Source organism: Vanessa atalanta, chromosome 13 (genome assembly GCF_905147765.1).
Source record: "Vanessa atalanta chromosome 13, ilVanAtal1.2, whole genome shotgun sequence".
NCBI classification, from domain to species: domain Eukaryota; kingdom Metazoa; phylum Arthropoda; class Insecta; order Lepidoptera; family Nymphalidae; genus Vanessa; species Vanessa atalanta.
The window spans coordinates 8470364-8496872 of NC_061883.1; the positions used below are offsets into that span (position 1 = coordinate 8470364).

Consider the following 26509-nt stretch of genomic DNA (forward strand, 5'->3'; position numbering starts at 1 on the left):
ATCAATTAAGAGAATTGTATAATTCACAAGTTTCTAGAGCGTGTTTATAGCGAACTTTTTAGTCTTTTTTTTCCGTTGCTCTCATGGCAACACTCAAAATTGTTAAAATCTAGTTTTGATAAATATTTTTATTTTATTTGAACAAAGGCAACGTTATTCAAATTTAATACTGATTTGATGTCATGATCAAATTAATTATAATTATATAACATATCTACCTATTTAATAATATAATTCCATTATTATTCTAAATAAATTGAGGACATATATTATTTTATTTTATTATTGTGTCATTTAATAAACAAAGACAATAAAAAATATACCTATTAGTACTTAATTATTTTCTGCTTTCAACTAGCGTAAAAGAAATGTCATAATAAATATCTCCATAATTAAATGAATAAATCAATTAGCTACATAATAGAAATCATCACTACAAACAATAACCTTTAATCGCTAGTTATCATTGTTTACATTACATTAGTTTGTTTTTAGCTCTGGAGCAACTCAGTCACGCTAAACCTAGAAAGTGAATTGGTATAACGTAACCGACCACGTAGAATTGCTTCATTAATACTAGTGGAACAGTAAATACTTGTATTAATTCCGATTTGGTTGGTTTATGCCGGTGCGTTCCTATCTCGGTGACAGCTTTTTTTTACATCCAGCCAGTCCGGCATCTGGCGTGGCGTGGAGAACGCGCTTGTGTTCGAAATTTGAATATCGCATGGAGGGAAAATAACTTTAGATACGTGCAAATTATTTTAGATATTAAAACGATTTATTAGAATGATTAAAAATATCTAAAAATATTGTAAATATTAGCTTTAAAGTGAAAATATATTTCTTTAAATTGTTATAAAATAATAAAAAAATTGCGCAAATTTTGAAAACATCTGCCTACAAGTTTTTTTTATTAAAACGTAAGTATTGTTTTATTTTTATTGAATATAATTAATAAAAGTTATTTATTGATTTGATTTCATGTTTGTTTCTTGATTTTTGTAGCATTAAATTAATTAATAATAATTAGATATGTATTGTTAAAAAATTAAATGCTTAAGGTTAAAAGATTGTTTGCTAGGTATATGTTTGATTTTACTGGTATAATAATAGCTGCAGTTTTTATTTGCAATTAAATTAAATAAGCAGATATTTATGTCTTTAAGTTCATAAACGGTATTTTGTTTTATAAATAAAATAAACGAAAGTCTATACGTTTTCTATCTATCCTTGATTTAACTTCATTTAACATTTAAGTTATGTTTTCGTTGTTTGTCAAGCATATCTTAATGAATGATATTTATCAATACTATAATTTAATACCTACCTATGTTTAAAAATATACTTATCAATTTATATTAATTTGATGATTCAAATGTTACCATTTATAAAAAATAAGATGTTTTTAAGGTCGTTGCTTTTTGTTCTATTGTTCTAAACTAATATAAGGACATTTTAAATACACGCCAAAAAAAAAAAAACAAAACATCTGAGATCGTGGTTTCGATGTCCGACACCTTTATAGCAATGAACTCCTTTAACCTATTTAATTAGGTAATTTAGAGATGCCGGAAAATAAAACTAATAAAATGAAAACATCATAATTTATATGTTTGAAGTCCGTTCAACTTTGTAGCAATAAATTTTCAATAAAACGACAGCTCCACTTAGTGTTATATTTTAAAAAGTAAATTAAATTATAATTTAATTAATATCACTTTTGTTTTATTATTTTAAATACATAAAATTAAAAAAGAGGTTTATTTAAAGAAGTTTATGCTTAAGACAAATAAAATAAATGAAACAAAATTAGATAATATTTATGAAACTAATATTTAAGTGGTCTGGACTATAAATATTTATTTACTAGTGACAAATAGACGACAACTTCGCTTTGAAAATGTCAATATTGTTTTTATTGATTTTCTCTCATTGTAGAATAGTCTTAAAATACTCATTACTGAGTAGCTTTGATTATATCATTTTTGATTAGAATTACGAGCACGATTAATGGACATCCATCGAATCAGACCTAATAATAAAATTTAGAGTTAAAAATGCTTAAATTTAATATGTTAACATGTTTAGTAGATACACCAGTATATGTTTGGTATTATTGTTGTAATAGTTTTATACCAATATTCAGCTAAAAAAACTGTCACGGGTTTCTTTGTGCCGAAAAATAATTGGTGACCCTTCATAAGAACCAGACTGCATTGAGCTCTGCAATCAATTTTTTTTCATACAATAGCTAATGGTTCACATGGTTCGATTTTAGTTAAGCAATATTTGATATACAATAAAATTTCAAATGAAAAATGATAAAACTGAATCAATAAATGTTGAAAAAAAAACATAATCCATAGATTTTTATAGCTTCCATTTAATTAACAATATGTTCAGAAGATTCAAATTGACACTTTGACTTGTGCGAGCGCTGGCAAAGAACACGCGAAAAAGGAATATTTTCAAAATATATAAAATTTTATGTATCTATTTGATAATCGGTAAAGTACTGTATAGTTTCATAGGTCTTAAAGACATGCCATTCTTGCAAGCGCACTAATTAAAATGAATTAGCAATACAATCTGTAGGTCTAGGCATTAGCTTGAATAGCCTAAGTTTTTTATTTGTGAGATACACACATCGAAAACAGTATGAGAAGTAAATTTATATTTATATCTACATAAATGCTTTCCAACAACATGATATTATAAAATATAAGCTACAAAATAGCAGAATTCGTTTTTTTTATTGGATAATATTTGTGTGCACACACACGACCTTGTGTTGCCAGCCGGTTATCTTTTTTGAAAATCGTAAGGAAGAAATGAGTTAACCTTAATATAAATGGAAAAGATTTATAACGATTTAAATTGCATTTTTATCGAATGAAGAATTAAATTGAATCTTCCCACGAACAATTAAATTGTTACATTATTATTTTATTCGACAACATTTATTTATGGTCGTATTTAAAATATTACTAAAGCGAGATTTATTTTATCTATTTAGCATACTAATGTTAATAATAGAATGAAGAGAAAATATAGACAATATTTATGAAAATTATACAGTACGTACTTACGGAATATTCAATAAACATATTAATTACTAGTTTAAGTTCGTCTGCGCGTTAGAGGTAGCAGTCGTAAGTTTTAATCAAAAAAAGAACTATATTCTTCATTCTTCTCGGCATAGAGTTTGCTTCGTAAGAAATTTCATCAAATTCGGTTCAGTGGCTTAGTAACAACAGACGTAACAGACTGACAGAGTGATTTTTACGTTTATAATACTAATATTATAGGTGTTACTGTGTTACTGACTTTATATATCTATACTAATAAAGACCGGTATTTAAGTTTTATATTCATTTAGTAATATAACTACTGAGTTTCTTGTCGGTTATTCTCGGTAGAATCTACTTTCCGAACCGATGGTAGATTTACATTAAATACTTAGTTTGTTAAATGACGATTCAAAAGTGCTTGTAAAAGCCTACTTCAATAAAGTATATTTTGTTTTTGATTTTGAAGTTAAATATAGATGTCATAGATATTTATTATGTCACCCTTTTAAATAAAAAAATCAAAATAAATTAACTTACAAAATCTGAATACGAAAAAACATGTTAATTTCCGACGCACATCGAACTACACTTAATTTGTACATAACATGTTTTTGTTCTGAATACATATGAGTACATTATATAATTCTTCCGCGTTTTTAAATCAACGAACGAAATTCAATTGTACTTTAATATATTGCATTTAAAAATGACTGAAGTCGAAATGATAAATAATAATCAACTTAAGCGAAGATTGGCACTTAATTAATATAATTTAAAATAATCGAGAAAGAAATAAAAGTCTTATATTTAAATCTTATATCTTTTATTAAATTAAAATTTAATTATCTTAGGATATTTATTATACAAGGTCGTTTAACTTAATCTATACAGCAATTACTCGCTCTTGCAGGGCCGGATCTACCATATGGCTTTTTGGGCTTCATCTCAGGGCCCCGTGGATTCAAGGGGGGCCCGCAAAGTCAATTTAAAGTAAAAAATAGACGATAATGCGAAATAATCCATATTTATTTTTAATTAAAGAAATCATATGGTTTGCAGCCCTGCGAGTCCTGTAATTAATCAATCCCATTCAATTAATTTAATTCGAGTCTACGTTCAAATATATCTTTGGTGGGCCCCTAAGTAGTGTTAACCCAAGGCCCCCTAAACTTACGGTCCGGCCCTGCGCTCTTGTCTATATGTAAATAATTAACAAAAATTTTTAAGCAAAATTTTGATTATTCCAACACTCTCTTCGACCTGGCCATCACAAGGCTTACAAGCCCTTTAATCCATCATAAATAAACTGTACATACACTTCAAAAGAACACACGTAAGGTCGTGGGTACAACTTGTGTATTTAATATTAATTCGAAATTCACACGACTTAACTGTCCTAGGAGAATCTCATTCATTTATTCTAGATTTAATCGTTGGCTTTCTGCAGTCCGTCTGGATAGGGTACAAAACATTCGTATATGATTCTAACGCCAAATATCATTACACTGTATCGCTGTGTTCTGGTTTAAATGTTGAGTGAGCCATTTTAATGATAGGTGCACATGAGATATCACATCTTCAATCCTATGGATGGCGGCGCATCAACGGTGTACAAAATGATTTATATTTTTTATATTTTTATGTCTATGGATAAAGGCGTCTATGAGGTTATAATTTGATCGAAATATTAACAAAAGGCATACATACAATAAAACATACTTAAATATTCCAAAATATATACATTTAAATCACACTCATCATTGTTGTTACATGAATTAAGATCTTGAATCAAATTAGTATTTCAAGCATCTTATTGATGTTATTTATTTGTAATGTAGAATATAATACTTTAGTCTTTAGGAAAGTTATGTATTTTTGTTGTTTTTCCGTAAATTTTATCTGTAAAATTCTCTATAACGTCATTTTAGCTTCTTATTAGAGCACTAAAGTAGAACACAAAACTACTGTATCATAAATTATATTATTATAGACCGTCCGCCTGACTGTGTGTCTTTACACTGTCGGATTTCTCTGTTAAGTTTTAAACTTTACTAATGTAATTTTAGTAGCATTCCGTTGAAAGGCGATCGAACCATCGACTACTCTGATATATATTATCTCAAAATATGTGCAACATGGCTTGCTATATATAACGCTGTTCGTCCTTAAACTTAACCTGTGTGTCAAATGTATTAGTTAGTAATTTTTGCGTGGATTCGGAAAAAAAAGAATAAAAGCATGATTTCAAAAGAAAATATATTCCGGTATACCTAACATTTTCTTTCATTTGCTAATAACGTAACCTCTCGAACCCCTCATCCTTAGTATTACAGATAAAATTAAATTGTACGCATATTTCTGAATCACGACTTACACGATCTGAGGAATGAATTACAACGAAATAATTATAATCGTAAATAATAAAATAATTATGGTGGTAGATAATTGTATATTAGGATTTTGTTAGAATTTACTAATCTGTAAAAATACATATTACATATTTATAAATGTTCCGAGTATTTCTTTTATATGTATATAAACAACAATAAATAAATAAAAAATGAGGTATAGAGATAGACTCCTTTATGTACTAAATAATTGTAAAAAAATATATTTAAAAGATTGTTTTTCCACAAATAGTGTACATTAAATAATACTTTAATATTTAAATTTATATTTCACATGTTAGTTCACCCAGTTCACAATTAACCTCAAAGTCAAAATATATTTTTATATATCAAACAGTCCTCATTAATAATAAATAAAATCGTTCGTAAAGAATCACTTTATCAAAAGGGTTAGTAAAAAATGTTGACTCAAATACCAATTTTTGATAAGTATAGGATCAATTATAACAAATTTACAAGCTCTATAAGATCAACTTTTTATTTTTTAATGATATAACTTCAGTAAGCAACATCAGATTATTATCCAAAAACTACTTCGGAACGCCGATCCTCATAGACGAGGAAGTTAAACACGACTTGATATAAACGAACAAACGATGTAAATAGGTCGCAATTTGTTTACATCTACAATGTAAGTAGTAATCTAAGAATCGAGCTTTCAGTCTTTAGTATGCCCGACAAATCACCATATCGATGTGGGACAAGTGCTATAAACACTGACACGCTATATCAACTAGCTCGAAAGGAATACTAAGTTTTAAATCAAATTAGACGTGTATCATTTTACGACAAACGCGGATCATGTTCAGTATACACAATATGGCGACATAAATAGATATACCGAATCTTCAAAGTCAAAATATCAAGGTCCTTGGGTATGTTTATATTTTTAAGAGCAAGGCTCTTAAAAATATAAACTCACCAATGGGTGAGTCCTACCTAATGTCCAAATTTTCATTTTACAAGGAACTTATAACACAATAATTATTAATCATATTTTCGTCTTTACCAAAAACTCGTTCTATAAATAGTAAATTGAACAAACAATTGAATTAATAATAATATTAGGTAATTTTGGTTAGAATATAAAAAATATTGACTTATGCTTCTGTAAATTATATAGAATAAGGATTTGTCTTTTGAATAGTTTCTGAAACAGATTTCGTAAAATAACCATTTGTCAAACATGAGGTAATCTCAATTGATTTATGCAAACACACGGTAATAAATATATAACTGCAAACATATAAGTGTTTTTGCATATTAAACGAATGTATTTAAACATCACTAAAGTAATAAAAAATAAAACAAATAGCGTAATAATTAATAATAAAGAGTAAGTAGCAATGACATATAAACAGAAGAACAGACATGATCATAAATAAGTAAGCTGTACGATTACATTCTAGGATTGTTAAGGAAATGGCATTGGTATATGGATGCTATATTGTTAATATAAGATTTTATGAGGTGCTTGACGCTTTGTTACCAAGATACGGTATTCGATAACGCTAAAAGCTTGTTACAGCTAACGAAACCTATCGTGTTTGCTGGGAGTTTAAACTGGGTCATTATGTTAAGTCTCCTGCGTACAATATCAACGGTTAAATTAGATTAGAAAAATGTAACCGATACAAAATTTTCAATTAATGTATACGAGCAATGTTTTTTTTTACTTTTACTAGTAATTTATAGTAATATTACTTTTCCTTCATTTTACAACTTTGGTTGTCTCATTAATTATGGTGTCGTTTCATTTTTATGATATTAATTACTTATTAATTATTTAACGACATAGCTAATAAATATTTTCGAAAAGGGCTTAACTATTAAAACGATAAAAACAACGGTTAGGCAAAATAGGTTAAGTGGAAACTAATGCGTGGCTATTTGTGCTCCTTATTCCGTAAAGAGACCGTTTGTCAGGTCAATAGCTCTGTCCATTAGCACTTCATTATTTCATACGTGACGAAAAGGTAAAATTCATTAACTTTGCTATAACTAAACCTGCACTGCCGCCACTCAGCAAATAGCCTTTTAAATAACACACATGCGGCAAAGTACATATGCACTTGGTAATATCTCCAGATATTCGCACGGATTCCATTATTTATTCAGCATTATCCATATCTGCCAAGTTGCAGCTTGTAGAATATTATATTTTGTATAAAAATGAGTTTTTAATAATTCATCTCGAGTTCGGCGGTGAAGGAAAACTTCGTGAGAAATACTGCATGTGTCTAATTTCAACGAAATTCTGCCACATGTGATTCCACCAACCCCCATTGGAACAGCGTGGTGGAATATGCTCTTAACCTTCTTCTCAAAGGGAGGGTAGGCCTTAGCCCACCAGTGGGAAATTTACAGGCTGTTACTATTATCATATATCTACCGCTTACCGTACTTTCCGAGGCACGTGAGTTATTAAATTAAACAGGAGAAATTAAACTATTAAAAATCCCCTTTACTTAATCGTAAACTTGAATATATTTAATGACAAGAATGTTAATATCCATTGATTTGTAATTTCAATGTCAAATTCAAGGTATATTATTATTGTTATTTCTAATGCAAATTTTATTATATTGCCGACAATGTTATGGAAACCAGATTTAGAATAGAATATAAAAATGCTTTATTATGAAGAGTATAATAAAATATAGCTATAAACTGAAGTAAAATTATGTACTGCGTTATGTAAGCATTAAATCTTATCGCTAAAACAAAGATCTCTTACCGAAGAATATTTGAATAAAAGACCATACTATGTACAGACGGATGATAAAACTTAGAAAATATAATTTATATAAATTCTTATATGCAAACTAACTTTACTTGTGAAGACATTGATAGAGTGTGTGAGGAGGCATATGAAAGAGATGGATGTGAACGGTCAGATGGCGAGGTGACAACTAATAGGGATGAATGGAAGGAAAAGACATGCTGCGGACACCCCAAATAGCTTGGGACAAGGACAGGGAAAAGAAGATACAAATGTGACCAGATAATCATAACGAGCATCATGCCGATTTCCGCCTCTGCGGCCAAAATTGGTATAAGAACCAAGGGAAATCAGCCAACTATGCTAGACATAATATAACGGACCAGAATGTGCGCAACCTCAGGTACAACTCATGTGGTTTCCGATGCACGTGAGTGTACACACTCCCGACTTCCAAACTCCAGACTTTTACCGAGAATTGTTCTTTAGAAAAACTCACAAACTTGTTATTTGCTCGGCCTGGGGATTGGAGGGTGATCTCGGGTTCTGCGGATTTTTTTCTAACCACTAAACCAACGAGGCAGTCAGATAAGTTACCTATGTAATAATCAAACACAAACTTACACAAACAGTCATTAAAAGCACAGTTAGTGTTATAAACGCTGAATAATAGCCTTGACTTGAATTTTGTGAGTATTGCTCGATTGAGCACGTCTTGAGCACGTCAAGTGATAAGGAGTTCCATAAACGGTCTCCCTATCACTTTAGACTAAGGTTTAGACTCCTCGGAGCGTATATTGTGATAAGCGAGTATATTCCTAATTATATATTGAAACATATCAATATCAGACATATTATATTATTCCACTTGTTGTTAGGGCTTTGTGCAAGCCCGCTTGTATAGGTACCACTTGCTCATCATATTCTACCGCCATGCAGTAATACTTTGTATTATTGTAATCTGGTTTGAAGGGTGACTGAACCAGTGTATCTACGGGCAAAGGGGACATGATAACTTAGTTCCCAAGGTTGGTGGCGCATTGGAGATTTAAGGAATGATTAAAATTTCTTATCACTCCAATGGGTTGTAGTGACCACTTACCATCAGGTGGCCCATTTGCCCGCCAGCCTACCTATTCATAAATGTGTATTTTAATAACGAAATAACAAAAACGTTAAGGGCATCGTTGGTCAATCAAGCAATCGTTTGCCTAGAATCAATCGCAGATCCGGAAGAGTTATTTATTATCTCACGTCTTACAATGTACACGTTTGATATGAATTGGATAGAATACATACTCACCTGTACCTACCCATTGACATAAAATTTTGTATACTATCGAAGCCAAGGTTCAATACAAAATTATGAACGTAGCAATAATAAAAAAAGTCACGTATTATATCACTTACTATTGTTGGCCACTTAAATTTTCATGGCATTCTAATAATTCAATTTTTATATTTTAGTAAAACGGTTACTTTGTGTTTCATTTTCCCATTTGCAGCAAACTTGGACATATTACGAAAAAATAATTTTTCATGTTACAACTATGTGGCGTCTCTGTGGTTAATTATTATCTATAGGAAGGGTTTCATTTTAGTCTAATTTATTGACCTGAACAGATTATTCGAATGTCCTTATATTCACATCCTATATTATCGTCATTCACGTTAATTATGCTTACCAAACCAAAACACCGTAACAATTTTCTCTCATTTTCTTGTGTAAATTAAATCCCTATCTTTCACCTTTTCTTCTCATCCATAGCAATCTGGAAATACATAATAATAATTCTCGGGATACCACTACTGGTTCGGAGAGTAACAGGAAAAAAAGATATATAACTTTCAAGATAACGAGAATACTGAGCGTATCAAAGCGTTTTATTATTTAGCGTAACTTTCGTGATAATTTCTTACTTAACATTGTTTTGTGAAGTTGTTATTAATTATCGATAGCTAATTAAGCAGTCAATAGCACAATTATTGAATGGCATATAAATTTTTCCTTATTATATCAATAGATAGGATTTATCATATATCACCTTCACCTTATAAAGACTTATGTTGTAGTATTTATTTCTCAAAGAATAATTATTTAATTTGACAATGTAATTTTTTTTAACATTTGTAAGTATTTTGAAACTTAAAATTACAATTCGTGTTATCAAATAAAACCTTATGAAGCCCAATCTCGAAGTTAATCAATCTACAAACAAATTTAAACGATAACTTAATCGGATATCAACGACCTATTAATTGCTATATTATTAAGTTAACTTATACGTTCGTGGAAAGTTTATAGAGAGACGTTTATTATATAATATTTTTCTTTTCTCACTGGATTGAACTTTATAATAGTATGCAAAATATTAAATAAATTTCAGTTCAAATAAATAATCCAATGGTATTAGTGCCTAAGAAACATCGCTAAATAATATTTTTTGCTACTTACTCGTAACTTTATAAATAACCTTAAATCAAATGAAAAGCTTAAATGATCCGATTAAGCTCAAGACTGGATTTGGAGGTCTGGGGGCCCTGGCGCAACAGAAAAGTGGGGGCCCATAGTTCTTATATAAATAAATTTTAAGGATTTCATTTCAAGATTTAATTTAAAAAATAAATGAGATTAAAAACGCTAGCCTTTTCGAAACCATAACTTCCCATTGTTATAAAATAAGTAATGGAATAATTCCCTGACAACCTACTTACGTGATTGTTTTGAATGCATCGGTAATCTTATGTTCTTTGGTCATAATGCCCCACCGCTTAGAAAACACCTTCCGAATCTCATACTGTCACAAAAGAATATTAAAATATAATATTATATTAAACGTTAAACAAGTATTAAAAAACTATGTTGTCTTTGGTTAGTCTACATCCGCCTTTAAATTTTTTTAAATGCTAATAAGTTTCTTGTGACTTCTTACAAACAATTGTTGGCCTCCGCAAGTATGTATGTAAAAATATTTTTAATTAGATTTTTTTAGACGTTATTATAGAACCTATTCTGTTATGAAGAACAATGATTATATTTTTATTAAGTTTTTGCTCGAATATACCTACAATATTTATAAACTATACCTGATCATTTGGTTATATTTATTTATGTAACTTCGTAGTTTAGTTTATTTGCTATAAAATTTACTACGAAGTTTCTTTTGATCAATGCATGTTAAATAAATGCACTTCAAATATGATGTATAGTGCGTTATTTAGGTACTGTCATGGTACTGCACGTAAGTAGATATTAGTGTAGTATCAAAATGTTTCACTTTATTTTACTCTTGAGATGATTGAAAGCCTGACAAAACAATCAAACTTATCATCGGAAAAAGCAAATATTATTACAATAAAAAACACATGATTAAAAAACCATAACACTCACAACGACGACGTGTGAGTTCCACTTATATACTGTGATAGAAATTATACTTGAATATTGCAAACAATGCTATAATTACTTGTTTAAAGCTTGTGTAACAACTGAGTATTATCATAATTATGTGAAAATTGTAAAAAATCCGTTTATCGTCACATTCTGCAATGGCTATGGCGGCATGTGGAATCCGAAACAGAATTTTTATTAGTCCTATTGTTTATGCGCATGCGCTAGAAAGCCAACTTGTTTCGCAACAACACATCAATATAACCAATTAAGTACTAGCTCGTAAATCATTCGACTTCAGAAATTCTGTTCAAAATCGATATCGCTCTTAACGTGGTAAGGACTGACAGACTTATTCATATTTTAAATCATTATTTTATTTTACATTGTCCGCACACAATTGAGACTCAATCGTTTTAAATATATAAGACGTGTTTTGTGTTTTATATCTTTAGAAAATACTTTCTTTAAAAATCTTGTAACTTCATAAACTAAATTGAAGAGAATCCATACCAAAGAGTATTTACTTAAAACCAGAGAAGCTACAATATTTATGACAACAGGCTAATAAGATTGCTTAATAAAAATTGTACTTACACTATGAATACAAGACTTTGTGTGTGTGACTTTGAGTATATTTGTTATTTTTTTATGAAAGATGTTCATATATAACTTTCTTATCGTATCATGAGAGCTCAAAACATCAACATGCAATATAAACTAACAAACAGTTTACGTGTCAAAATGGTTACATTTCCCATAAACAATTTATAATACAATTTCTTTACTATATTATTGAATGGGAATATGACATATTAAAACAAATAAGCTAAGTTATTATTTAAAATAAAAAATAGCAATAAAATTACAAACCCCTCGATGTGTAAAATGTCTGAAATAAACAAATTTGTATTCATTTACAGATAATGATAAAAAGTCGATCAAGCTTAGTCATCTTCTCTATTGTCGTATCAATTGTCAATGCTACCGTTCCGGGAACCGCGAGCGCAAACGAGATTAATCAGCCACAAAAAAAGAAAACTCAATTCAATGGAGGAACCTTGTATCCAAGAGCAACAGAGACCAGAGATTTGAGAAGATTAGATGGTATATGGAACTTCAGAAGATCACCAACAGATCCCGAATACGGTTACCGAAATGGCTGGTACGAACAGGATCTCGAAAAGGTAAATGTTTATTCAATAGAAGCATAAATCATATTAATAATTATTAATATTAATGAATTGACTGAGGAGTTAAAAAAAACTTCTTATACGTATCATTATTACGAAACACCTATGGTATAATAAATATTTAACGAACAATTTATCCTCGTTTTTTACTGCTTGCTATATTTAGCGATCCATACATAGTTCACCGGGTTATTTACCTCCTGATTCTGGTTTCTAAAACACATTTTTATTTTTTCGACATTGTCATCGTAAATATAATAATATTTAATTAGTGTCTTAAAAACTTGACTCTTTTAAAGGTGTTTTAGAGGACGTATTTTGCGAAAAAAAACTGTTTTGTTTCAAGTAGTACCCAGTACCTACGCCAGATGTGTTTGTTAAGGATTTTGTTACATACATTCACACACGTATCTCATCGTCATCGGACACGCGAAAGGAAGTTACAAAATTATTGTTTCGTAGTTCACTTCTCTGTTATGCAAATTTCTTAAACATTTTAATGTTTATAAGCCTGGCTTTAATGAATAATCGTATAGTTTTTAATCCTTTCTGCACATTATTTTTTTAACTTTATTTAAAAGTGAACTAAAACTTTGTACAGACAGGTCCAATTATTCCGATGCCGGTTCCGGCGTCGTATAACGACATTGGCGAGGATGCTTCTCTGAGAGACCACGTCGGCCTGGTGTGGTACGACAGACGTTTCCATGTTCCACCGTGGTGGTCTAAAATGGAACAGCGCGTTTGGCTTAGATTTAGCAGCGTTCATTACGCTGCACAAGTTGTAAGTATATTTTAAAATAACAAACATACTCTTTTTGCCATATATTTTTTAACTCTTTAAATATAGTATTTTATTAAAATGTCTTTTTATTTAAATTTGTATATTTTTAAGATTATTTAAAATATAATTATTTTAAATGTTTGAGAAATTCTCCAACAGAGTAAGTACATACTTATTCTATTACCTAACTGTAAGCGTAATTTAAGAGATTTCCAGTTAATCCGATGTAACTGAATAAGGATCACGTAAGTCTTCGGAATGAAGGTATCTATGCCAATCATCTGTCGCTAGGCAATTGCTCGGATAATTGAACAATTTGTCAGGTCGGGCGAGACCGGTGTCGCGATAGCTCGCCACACCCGCCACGATAAACCGAATGACCGATACTGACCTGTGGGCTGTGCTGTGCGAAACTTAGGACATTCAACTATATTACTTCCCCTTTTTGACGAAAATTCACCTTTTTCTATCCTCATAAATTTCTATACTATATAAAATAAACGACGACTACTAGTTACATTACAGTAGAGATTCTTAATTTTTTTATAAAAGAAAGCAACACAATTTTCATTATAATTATAAATTATCTTCATTCCTTATATATATAAATATATAAGGAATATATATTATCTAGTATATAGTTTTATAATATAGCGAATTATAACTTTTTTTCTTAAAATTATATAAATATATATAAATCTCGAGTAATATAATGTTAGCAATTTAAATAGTCAATTTTTTAATTACACGATGCTTGAACCATACCATATTAGATACCATTTTCTTCAAATTACTAGGAATGATAGACCGTTAACCTCAGTACAATCGAATTAAATTAATACAAGTACATGATTTTAAACGAAGTCCCTCGTCCGCAATTGATCTAGACACGCTACGTTCAACTGACCTGTCTCAACTCGTGACATTTCATACATCCTTTAGACAATATAAATATACCTTTATCACTATTTAGACAATAATTTTACAACTAAAAGCAATTTAATAGTTTACTGATTTTCGAACAACGCGTGGTTTACTAACCTTCTACTGGCTGATAATTTTAATTGATTCTTATTTTGATGTCTAAAAGTCTAAATAATATAAAATACCCATTGTTTAAGTTTCACACATTATGAATGTTTTAGAAATATGACTGTCTCCACGTTTTTATGTGTGTACTCGTGTATGTAAAATGCTTGTGTGTTTTTCTTTCGACGCGTATTTCTTGTTAAGAATTATGATATCAATTGCATACAACATACATCTAATCAATTTCATTGTTGCTATCATACATATATATTTTTATTGTTTTAAGAAGTACACAAAACCGAATAGCGAATAATTAACCGTTATCGTAATATTGGCTTACAATAAGTCATTCAAGTCAAAGAAATCTCGTAACACGATCAGATGAATTTAATTCTGCGGCGAGTTTGTGGCAGATAGTCGCATTTAAGGAATGCGGTAATCGTCGTGATATGCGAGACGTCGTGGCATGAATTGATGAAAGTTATATTAACGACTCTCTTTCATGTTCCTCAAACTATTGATATGGTAAATTGTAAAAGATAATAGAAAAAAATAGCTGCCACTGAAACCTCTGTTTAAGGGTGCTATCTCAACTAGAGCCGAGCGGTTATCTAATGTGACAGCTTCTTTTAGAACTTGCAAACGCAATAAAAGTATGATTTTAATATATAAAGTGCTTTAAAGTAATTACAAGCTCGTTATTTTTTATTTTCTATGTTCATTGTGTTTTATCCTATAAATAGCTCGACTATTAATTATAGGTATTTTTTACATCACTAGTCTAAAAAACAGATGAATAACCAATATTCCCGACAGTCATATGTTATCAATGTGTCTTGTTTAGTTATTCGGGCCTTATCTCTAAAGTGCTACCTCAGTGGGAAATCGTTTTAACAATTCGCTTTAATGATAAAATGGCTCCAAGTGATAAAAATAAGTTCTGACAACAAACTGTTTACTATAATTTAAGATGTAGAGCAAAGAATGACGTATTATCATTTAATAAATATTAAATTTAATTAGCCTATAAGTGTAGATTTTGAACATAATTTTTATTATCATCTTAAATAATGTGTTTATTATGTACCGTTATCCTCCTAATGAAATAAAATATAACAAAATAATTGTCTAATAGATAATTTCAAATCAATCTGTCAATAAACAGTAAGTTGAAATTAAAACCATTTATCCGATACTGACGTATCGAACATTTGTCTTAATTTTTTTTTGCTTGGCTGAATATTCAAGTCATAACGGGCATGTTAGATCATTGGCATATGATATATCAAACCTTCCTTATGACATGCGAAACTCGAGTTACCACAACACATCACCTGTCAAGTTTTTGTTTTTGAGTTAGCTACACGGTTTAAGATGAACACTTACTTATATAGACTTCTGAAATCATAGCCTCCTTTTTTACTTCGCCGTGCATTCATGTTAATTTTATTTAGTGGGTGAACGGAAAACCTGTGACCTACCATGAAATCGGTCACCTGCCCTTCGAAGTTGAAGTTACTGATTTCGTGAGTTACAACAGCAGCAACCTCCTCACTGTCGTCGTGGACAACACATTACTCAGTGACACTGTGCCACAGGGATCTATACGAGACATTTTTGTAGGGTGAGTCGTAATTGACATTATATATCACTGAAATTATTTATGCAAGCAATTTATAAATAAGGAAAAGGTCTTATGATTAATAGTGATAGGAAATGTTAAGCTCTTATGCTTTCAAGGTAGTCCTTTTTATGCAACAATATGAGAAATTGTAAGTACTAGGGTTACTTGATGTAGATTTCTTTTTATTTATGAACGACTCCGGGAACTTATATGCTTAATAAATTAATATTCAACAACAGTATCGATAGATCCTAGTAATCACGGGCTTTACGAGGCTTCAACCATAAAAATCCAAGTGCATTTGAAATGTTGTTCTGTAGATTACGACAACACATTTCAAAACTAGATTTTTTATTATTATTGATTTAAAAATGTTATTTTTTTAGTTAAAACAATCGTTAGTACTAAGCCTGTTATCTCAAACAATATAAAAATTAGAAAAATAGAGAAAAGCAAACTCCACCTCTGATGGTTACTATAAATTATTATTTCTATTAATTATGTTTTTAGTTCAATATTTCACTACTAATGTTAATAGTAATATGGTTGACTTTACCGAAAATATTGCCAACATACAATAATCTCCTTTTGCTTTACCAGGAACACGAAAATTCGTCAAGAACAGTCGTATACATTTGACTTCTTCAACTATGCGGGTATTCACCGCTCCGTGTTCCTTTACACCACGCCGCAGGCTTATATTGACGATGTCATCGTCAACACAGACATACAAGGACTAACTGGTAAGTCGTTTCAAGTCCATTTATTTTTTATAATTAATTCAAGCTTCAATTTCCAAGGAAAAAAATATATTTTTACGAATTAATGCTAAAATTAAATACTAATTTAGTATCGTATTATATAAAATAAATATGAACGAAACGAAGGTCTCAGTGATAAATTAGCCGCTTATACTACGACTAAACATAAATTATACTTCTCTATTGACATCTAGTCCCGGTTTGAAGGTTTGATGATAGAGTGGGCAGTGTGAAATCGTTTACAATTGTTGACATTTCTAACAGTATCTATATCTGTGGACACAGGTAACAAAATACTATCGAGTGGTGTATCCGCTCATCTATCTATCAAAGTACTTGTAAAAACAAACAATTTCTTTGACTACTTTACCATATACTCGTATTTCAATAACTGATATGTAATGAACAAATAAGATACATCAATATGTTTGAGTAACAAATATTTGCCATTCGTATGACGACCCTGAAGAAACTAGCTCGTTTAAAATAAATAAAGTTGTAGATTGTTACTTAACAATCCTGAGTAAATCATCTAAACGTCTTAAATACAAACTATAACTTATCAACTGTCATACAATTAAATTACCAAAACTATTGTTTTTCAATATCCCGGTTGACATAGACTTGTTTCATTTTCATTTTATCACAGCAGTGTATCATTTCGTTAATATTCTTGTAAATACTAGCAAATAAAATTATACGTCCAATGTATTCGTGCGAGAAATATAGACGATAATATTTAACCGTGATCCAAAATCTCACAAAGCAAACTTCATTGAATCTGGTAGGTAATTATAATTTATAATTGCTATAGTTAATTAAAATTTAGCAATTATGAATGATCATGTCGAATATTCTGTGAGATCTCATACCAATTAGCCCTACGTATAATCCGCTAAACTGTTCGAGGTCTTATTCGGCGCCAGCTCGTCTAGTCGCTGAGTTCTAATTGCTGACCTGCGATTGGTTCAAGTTTATAGGAGAAAACAAAGTATTGGCTCTTATGAACTTTTCTTGAAGTAAGGTTATTTAGGAGTGGTTAGTGTGGCAATAGATTCAAGTCGAATTTAAATACAGCGTTTCTAAACATAACGTTTGTGTGAACTTGTACTTAATCTATACTAAATTTGAATTTCTTTCTCTAAATTGCATTAAAATGCGTCTAATGGTTTGATGATAACAATGTTAAAACCAAAAAAACTATATCATAATATTAGTGAAAAACGACGCTTATTATGAAGATGAATAAGTATTGTCTGAAGTATTCACGGGGATAATATTAGTGATACAATCCAGTGCCTAAACAAAGATTTGAATATTCGAAATAATGTTGGTTCATGGTTGCATGATCCTTGTACAAATTATGCTTCATACATATATTACGAGCCTGTAAACCACAATGCAATGATCATATCAACGTTGCACTGAGGGCGAACAATAACTTAACGGTTCATGTGAACGAGGTTGCTTGACGTTTACTGTCAAAAGAGATGTTAATTGCGTTTATATCGTTCCATTAAAAGTACATTTATACTAGTTTTAAATTATCTAACTATGTGAATATGTCACCACGCCTCAATAAATTGTAGATCTATTTTTATTAACGCTATAATTTATTTAAGATCTATTATCTATATATCTCGATATATCTAGCCCCTCCACGTTAATAATATTAATTATTAATGAAATGTACTTAAGAAATACATTCTAAGTATTTTTTTTTTGCTGTCTTTACTCTTCGTCGTCTCACGCACACTAAGACATCTTGTAACACACGTCACTCACTCTAATGCACGCCGATTATAATATACGCGCGCCTTTCAAAATGAATAGATCTTATATCTATGCAATTATGATCTGTTCTATTTGCGTGACAGTGTTGAAATTAATATTATTGTATATTAAAACAATAAAGTTTTCAATTTATTGATGTTTAGTAGAATCAAATTAAAGTGTGAAGATAAGAGATCGAACATTAATTGCACGCTTTATCGCCGTTAACAATAACTAATAAAAGTCTACTATAACGTTTACAAGAGCTTATGAAATGTACGATATTGTTGAGGGTTATTAATCAAATCATAAACAATTTATTTCGCCTGATAATTTATGTATCACCCGAAACTAATTTATAGTTCAATAAATTTTATACACTCATATTTTTATTTTAATGTATGAGAGCCGCAAGAACACATTTATCAATAAAAGATTTTAAAATAGACGCTGAATTTTGTTTTTTAATGTGATAAGCTTTTGTTTTTTTAATGTTACACTACATCCGTGGGTTTACCCGTTGATAATCTTTTGTTAGGAATTTATTTCATACAAAAAACATATGTTCAGATTATATTCCTTAACGAGGAAAGAGAATTCGATCAGCAATAGATAGTTCAAACATTGTCCCACTTAAATAAATAACATCCAAGATACTAATGAAGAAATATCTCCTGTATAAAATAATAACTTGGTGGAGTTAATTTTATATCTTCTTACTCAGGTTTCGTAGTCTACAACGTGACGTATAAAAACACGATATCCAACACACAATGCCTCATACAATTATATGATAAGAACGGCACCCAAGTAGCCGGTGCTAATGACTGCGCTGGTCTTTTGGAGCTCGGGAACGCCAACTTTTGGTGGCCCTACCTCATGCACCCAGAGCCTGGCTATTTATATACTTTAAGGGTAAATACTTTTTTATTTATATCATTCTTAAAAGACAATTAACGAAAATTTTACATAATCTACAAAGTACTTGTAGATTTATAGACTAATATTTATGGCTTCCAAGAGGCCCTGGTTTCGAATCTCGAAGCAGGCCAATAATTGTCAAGATTTTTTGCCAAAGAACTTAGAGCAGCATCCTGGAGCTAGCGATTTATTTCAGGCTCGTGCCTGAAATAAATCTCGAAAACGACATCAATACTTTAAGTCTCCTGATCTCTTTGTAAATCCCTACATTGGTGTCGCTTGGTGGTGGTAAAAATAAATTTAAATTTCCTACAGTGTAGTACTGATATTTCCATCACGATTGAACCAAAATCTAATCCTAACGACATGTCACAGTATTTTTAATTATACGAATTGTTCTAATAATGTAAATTGTTTTCATTCAACATATGTATATTTGCATTTCAGGCATCTCTATTAGGTCCATTAGGGGAATTAATTGATACATACAGTTTGAAAGTAGGTATAAGGACTGTGACGTGGAGCAATACAACGATCTACCTCAATGATAAGCCGATCTATTTAAGAGGGTTCGGTATGCACGAAGATTCCGATGTAAGTTGAATTTATATTTATATTTAATAATTTATATTTTTTAACATACGTTTTTCTAATATTCGATTTTTACAGATTAATTAATAACAAAAAAAATAAATATAATTTATGTACTGTATGTGTTATAATCTGTTAATATTATAAGTTTTCATTTCAAATCATGACCGCATAGAATGTTGGCATGCTTGAATAAATTAATTGAAGAATTGTAATTGATTAGTGAAACATTGAATGTAACGTATGTAGAAATTCGCGATACAGTACAAGAATAAATCTTTAATATTATTACCTAGTAATAATATTTGATTTGATCCTTATATTTTACTTTTAACATATATATATATATATATATGTTAATTCATGATATGTATTTATTTATATATATTTAAATTTGATTTAACAGCTACGTGGTAAAGGTTGGGATCCTGTTTTATGGGTGAAGAACTTCAACCTCATCAAATGGGTCGGCGCGAACGTGTTCCGCACTTCTCACTATCCCTACGCTGAAGAAATCTACCAGCTGGCGGACGAACAGGGCATCATGATTATTGACGAATGTCCTGGCGTCGACACTGAGTGAGTTAAATGTACAGCCAGATGCTCGTAGCAATATTAACATTTTCATTAAAGAACAGCTGGAAAATTTACTATTAAAAAATATTAGTTGGTAGAGCTCAGTGCAAACCCCTCTAGGTAGGTATCACCCATTTGTATTGTTGTGTTCCGGTTTGAAGGGTGGGTGAACTAGTGTTAGCACAGGCACAGGAGACATAACATCTTAGTCCCCAAGGTGGCGCATTAGTAATATTAGAAATGATAAATATTTGAGCAGTCGTGACTATTCAACATCAGGTGGCCAATGTCTGCCTACCTACTTATATTTAAAAAATTGTAGACAACAAAACATTTATTTTCGTAATTCATGTCATAGAAGATCTTAAAAAATCATACATTGATGTCCTGCAGGGTTCGATTGTGGGACCATTTTTATTCCTAAACGTCGTCAAGCTAAAAGTTTAAAATTTGATTGCCTTCAAGTTGTAACCTACATTTTATTAATGAATAAGTTTACGTTATTCAATATACAACTCTATATAACTGTATAGGTACATGTTTCAATTGATCTAAATGTAACTTATAGTATCTTCACGGACGCACTGCTGGAGAAGCACAAACAGTCTCTGACTGAACTCATCCGGCGAGACAAGAATCACCCTAGTGTCATCATGTGGTCTATCTCCAACGAACCCAGATCTCAGAATGTTAAGGCTAATGCATATTTTGGGTAAGAATTTTGCGATTATTTTTCACCGTCAAGGTGAACTTTCATTTAATTGTCAAGTTGAATTTTATCATCTGGTCATCTTCAAGTCTGTCTCCAAAACTCACTGAACAAAAACAAGGTCAAACCTTTGTGATTTACTTTTACTCAATGTAATCTTCGTACATGTTCTAATAAATACAAAACCTAATACATTATACTTTATAGATTTATATATATTACATCCTTATTTTTAAAATTGTCTTGTGCTTTATAAGAACATGTATAGTCAGAGTCTTTAAATTATAACGAAGTGATGCCTTCCTTCCTTTGAGGACCTTCTCCTCTTCTCTTGGAGCTTATTCCACTACGCTTCTTCAATACACGTGGTAAATGTCACGATGGTCTTCACCTCGAGGTGAATTCTGTGAAACGAGCCACTATAAGTAAGATACCACTTACTAAATAGTTACCAGAATAGAAACAAGTTTTCTAATGTTTTGGTTTATTATTACACTAATGCCTTTTTAACAAATGCATATCATATTTTAATTGATTTTGCAAATGTGGCATAATGTGGCTAATTTTTATTTAAACATATGCTTTAGACGTTGTAGCGGCAGGCAATACATTTAAAAAAAAATGAAGCATATGACATATCAGCGGTGCTTGCCTGTGTTTGAATCCGCAATTTTCATATAAGATTTACGTGACATTGGGCCAGCAAAAATCAAAATATTTTTTATTCAAGTAGACAAAAAGCCCTTTTAAAACGTCATATTACAGTGTCGAATGTAATGTAAAGCGATATCCCTATATGATTATAATGTGTTGCATGTTTTCATGTCCAGGAACGTCGTGAAACACGTGAAGTCCATGGATTTGTCAAGACCAGTTACGATTGCAATCGCTCAAAACTACCTCATTGATAAATCGGTGCGTATTTATCTGTACATATAAAATATTTTTAATTCAAAATACAATTATTTTAAAGAACTAGATATTTACATAATAGCATTCAATGTCAAGTTAAATACATTCATGAAATATACGTATGAAATAATAATGGTTGAATCGTAAATGAAAACAAGATGTTTTGATCAATTTTTTCATCAACATTAACCTACATATTTCCTTCTAAAAGAAATAATTTAAGTGTCGGCCGAAAATATTAACAATTATTGAAATCAAACAAATCGCTTTCAACGCTGCTCATAAATCTCAATAGAAAACCAAATTTCTCTGAGATTGATCTCTTCTCTCTCTCATTGATCTTATTGGCCAATGGGATGGCTTCATTTTGTAAACATGTTCTAGACAATATTCTATGTATGCTTTTGATTCATAAAACCTAGTTAGGCTGCTGTACAGATTTCAGTGTCTATTTCGTCACATGATATTGCAGTGTTACATCTACAGTGCTACACTTCTCACCTACCTGGTCTATAACCTCCTGGTCGCTGGTGGTCTTATGTCCGCTTAAGATGCTTCGTCAGGATCATTCCAGTAGACTCATAGATATCCTTAGACTATGCTACCCAAACATTTGAGCCAAAATTCTAATACAAGTATCAATCTCTCTGTCTAAAGAGATATTACTTGGCAAAGTCAATCCATGATACCCGAAAACATCTACTAGATCCATTTTCACCACATCATTAGTCTACACTTAGTTTTCTATTGAACCTTGCACAATATAACGGGCGACCTTTTTCCTTCTTATAAATTCAACATATAAGATGCAACGAAATCTATGACATTTTCGATAAACTGATCCATTCCAGTTATAAACGCCGGTATGTTTTAACTTTACCTTTTAAGTAATTATTTCAATTTATACCGTACCATGTCCATTTCAAACCCTATTAGAATTCGACTTCTTCTTATATAGCTGTTTCAAATATTTTAACTGCATATCACTTTCAATTAAACTATTTTTATATTTACATAATTCTTAAATTTGACTTCTCGGGTATTTAGGACATATTTTAGGTATAAGATTATTTTAATTTACCCTAAGTTTTTGTTGTACCTATAAAAATATATTGAATACAATTTTGTTCCAACTACAACTGCTGCAAAATTAACTTTAAACCTGCTTTTATATCATAGTCAATTTTATATCATTTGTAATAACTAGTCTTTGTTACAAATGATACAAATAATTTGTCATTACATTGACCATTTAATTTGTTAAAAGCTTATATTAAAAAGCAATTGACTCAATACTAGATATTTACGCTTAGAAATACTTCAGCCGTAGCCGAAGCGAACAACGCGTTCAGAAAATCTAATCGCGAACATCACATCAATATAAATTTTTAATCTCCAAACAAAAACAAGAAAATTAATTATTTGTACTGTAAAATTGAGTAGCCTCTGGAGATACAAAAACATGTTACTCATTTACTTTTTAATTTAAGACTACTGTTTAAGTATCGCCCAATTCTATACATCACGATCAGAATCAGCTCGATCGAATCATTAGCAAATGATAAAGAACCCCGCATTCACCCTTCAACCAGGGTCAGCACTTGGACGTGATTTGCTTCAACCGCTACAACGGCTGGTATGCGAACACGGGCTCGTTGCTGAACATCGCCGCGTACGTGGTGGACGAGGCCACCGCCTGGTTCCGGAAGCACAACAAGCCCGTCATCATGACGGAGTACGGAGCGGACACTATTGCCGGATTGCATATGGTAAGTCTGCTGATCGATGCAGTGTTAAAAACTTTACAGCAAAACGGTTTTGGTAGATTTTTACCATCGGTGTTCTCCCCGACGCTAACTCTCTGGCAAATCGTTTGCTGGTGGATTGTTTTCTTGTCACCATGCCGGTTTAATAAAAATAAGGAAGGAAGTTTTAGTAATAGATTAAATTTATTGAATTTCCATTTATAATGTAAATAATAAAAAATATTGGGATAGATAGAAATAAAGCTAATGATATCAAATTCGGAGGATACTTTGGCTGTTCATTTGTATTATTTCTTACTTACTATTATATTATTAGTACTTACATATTTTGCAAATTCATTTTATGGGAGAAGAAGAGGAATGCTATATATGTGTATACATGATGTAGGTTGACATTTACTTTTTAAGTTTTTCTGATAAGAACTGCCAAGGAAGAAAGGATCAATGTAACTCAAATAAACCATCATATCACGTATTTCCGCTTCTTAATGAAATTATCGAATCATTTCTAATTAATTTTGATTAACAGCTGTTTATTATTAGTTAAAATTTATGACTACGTTAAAATAGACACACTCAAAAATCACGTTTTTAGTTACCAGAATACGTGTGGTCGGAAGAGTACCAAGTAGCAGTAATGTCGGAACACTTTAAAGCTTTCGATCGATTACGACATGCTGGATTTTTCTCTGGGGAGTTCATCTGGAACTTCGCCGACTTTAAGACTGCACAGAGTAAGTATACATATACGTAATCGTATCACTGATTTCACGGAACTTGACTTAACGTAGCGTAGAACTTGAAATATTTTTTTATGTTTTTATCCAACACTTATATGTATTATTTATGTATTTTTGAAAATAATAATAACAACTTGAATTTCGAGCACGACGGCAATTCACAACTAAGTCTAGTCAACAGCGCAGAAGTAAGTAGGTGCAAACGCTATTCCACTCTATAGTGGACTAGTGTTTGCACCCAAACTAACTAACGCCTGGGTTTGATTCAAAAACTTAAACTGCTCACGAGTATCCAGTAACTCATATAAAGCACAGCGGCTGCCAGGAGACCATCGATCACTCCGTCTGCCGTGGTCGAAATTCGGGCTAGACGATTCTCTCGAGTCACTTCTCGCGTAATATAAATAAATTTCCGTCAATCGATCACGAAGGAGTATGCTCCGCGCTTTCAGCGATAACGCGAGTGGGGGGCAACAAGAAGGGCATATTCACGCGGGCGCGGCAGCCCAAGGCGTCGGCGCACCACCTGCGGGCGCGCTACCTGGCGCTGGCCGCGGCCGACGCCGGCGCCGCGCCGCCCGCGCCCGCGCTCTACGTCAGCGACCACGCGCCGCTCGCGCGCTCCGAGCTCTAGGGCGCGCTCGGTCGCCTCGATCCAATATTCACTACCACTTGATGCCTTGTTGTTTGGAATGGTCGCCGGAGCCGAGCAGAAAGAATGTATTACGTCTGTCCCGATCAGTATGTGTGCTTAGCTTCATTGATTGATGCAAACGGCACAAAGTCTCATAGCAGCTGATATTTTGTATTGTAAATAATACACTCATAATGTACCTAAGCTCCTTTCGGTTCTCTCTTATTTTCGAATTCCTGAATGTGTTTTATACTTTAATTTCGTTTATTTTATTGCCCCGTTTGTTTGTATCGATTTTACTTTAAGACTTTACAAATATTTACATAAATGTCCCGGGTGCCGACACGAAAGGACGACACAGATGGAGAAGGTAAGTATAAACCCACCAACAAAAACTTAACTAAGCACATGTTTTACTTATGTTTATTCGTTTATATTCTATACACTGTAACTTTTGTATTGTTGTAAACTATTATATTCCTAGAAATAATGTTACCTTATAATTTGACATGTTGCATTGTAATCGGTTGAAATGAATATGTTGTGTTTGTTAATATTTATTGTGTGTAATTTTATTAAAGTACAAATATTAGTATCGTATTTTTACTTCCTAACCTTATTCTAAAACAAGCTTTAAAAAAGAACATTTTACGATTATATACATACTTGAGATTAATAGACTTCAACACAGTTATAAATAGTTCGGAAGGCTCTGTTCTAAAGAATAAATACAATTTTAATGTCATTACCCCATAACAAAATTCCATATCATAATTATAGGACAATGATTTAGTTTGAATCGCATAATATTCACCACTTAGCTTCCCCTTTTCTCTGCTAAGGCGAACAAACGGGTACTAAAGCTTGGAATCAAAAGGTAATATCTAGAAAGACCAATGAT

The 26509-nt window shown here is 31.3% G+C and overlaps 1 protein-coding gene across 3 annotated transcripts; it reads left to right on the top strand.

The window, feature by feature from the left end:
* Positions 1–898: 898 nt before the first annotated feature.
* Positions 899–26200, top strand: LOC125068418 (beta-glucuronidase). 3 transcript variants are annotated; one of them, XM_047677529.1, is made up of 13 exons: positions 899–923; positions 12519–12782; positions 13390–13572; positions 16056–16225; positions 16826–16968; positions 19484–19674; positions 20128–20274; positions 20678–20850; positions 21416–21559; positions 22387–22471; positions 24061–24237; positions 24830–24968; positions 25427–26200. In XM_047677529.1, exons 2-13 carry the CDS (start codon positions 12522–12524, stop codon positions 25606–25608), a joined length of 1995 nt encoding a protein of 664 aa, XP_047533485.1. In that variant the 5' UTR covers positions 899–923; positions 12519–12521; the 3' UTR covers positions 25609–26200. The 3 variants fall into 3 exon arrangements, with proteins under 3 accessions (XP_047533485.1, XP_047533484.1, XP_047533483.1); XM_047677528.1 differs by lacking the exon at positions 899–923 and adding an exon at positions 11819–11931; XM_047677527.1 differs by lacking the exon at positions 899–923 and adding an exon at positions 12181–12213.
* The last annotated feature ends 309 nt before the right edge of the window (positions 26201–26509 follow it).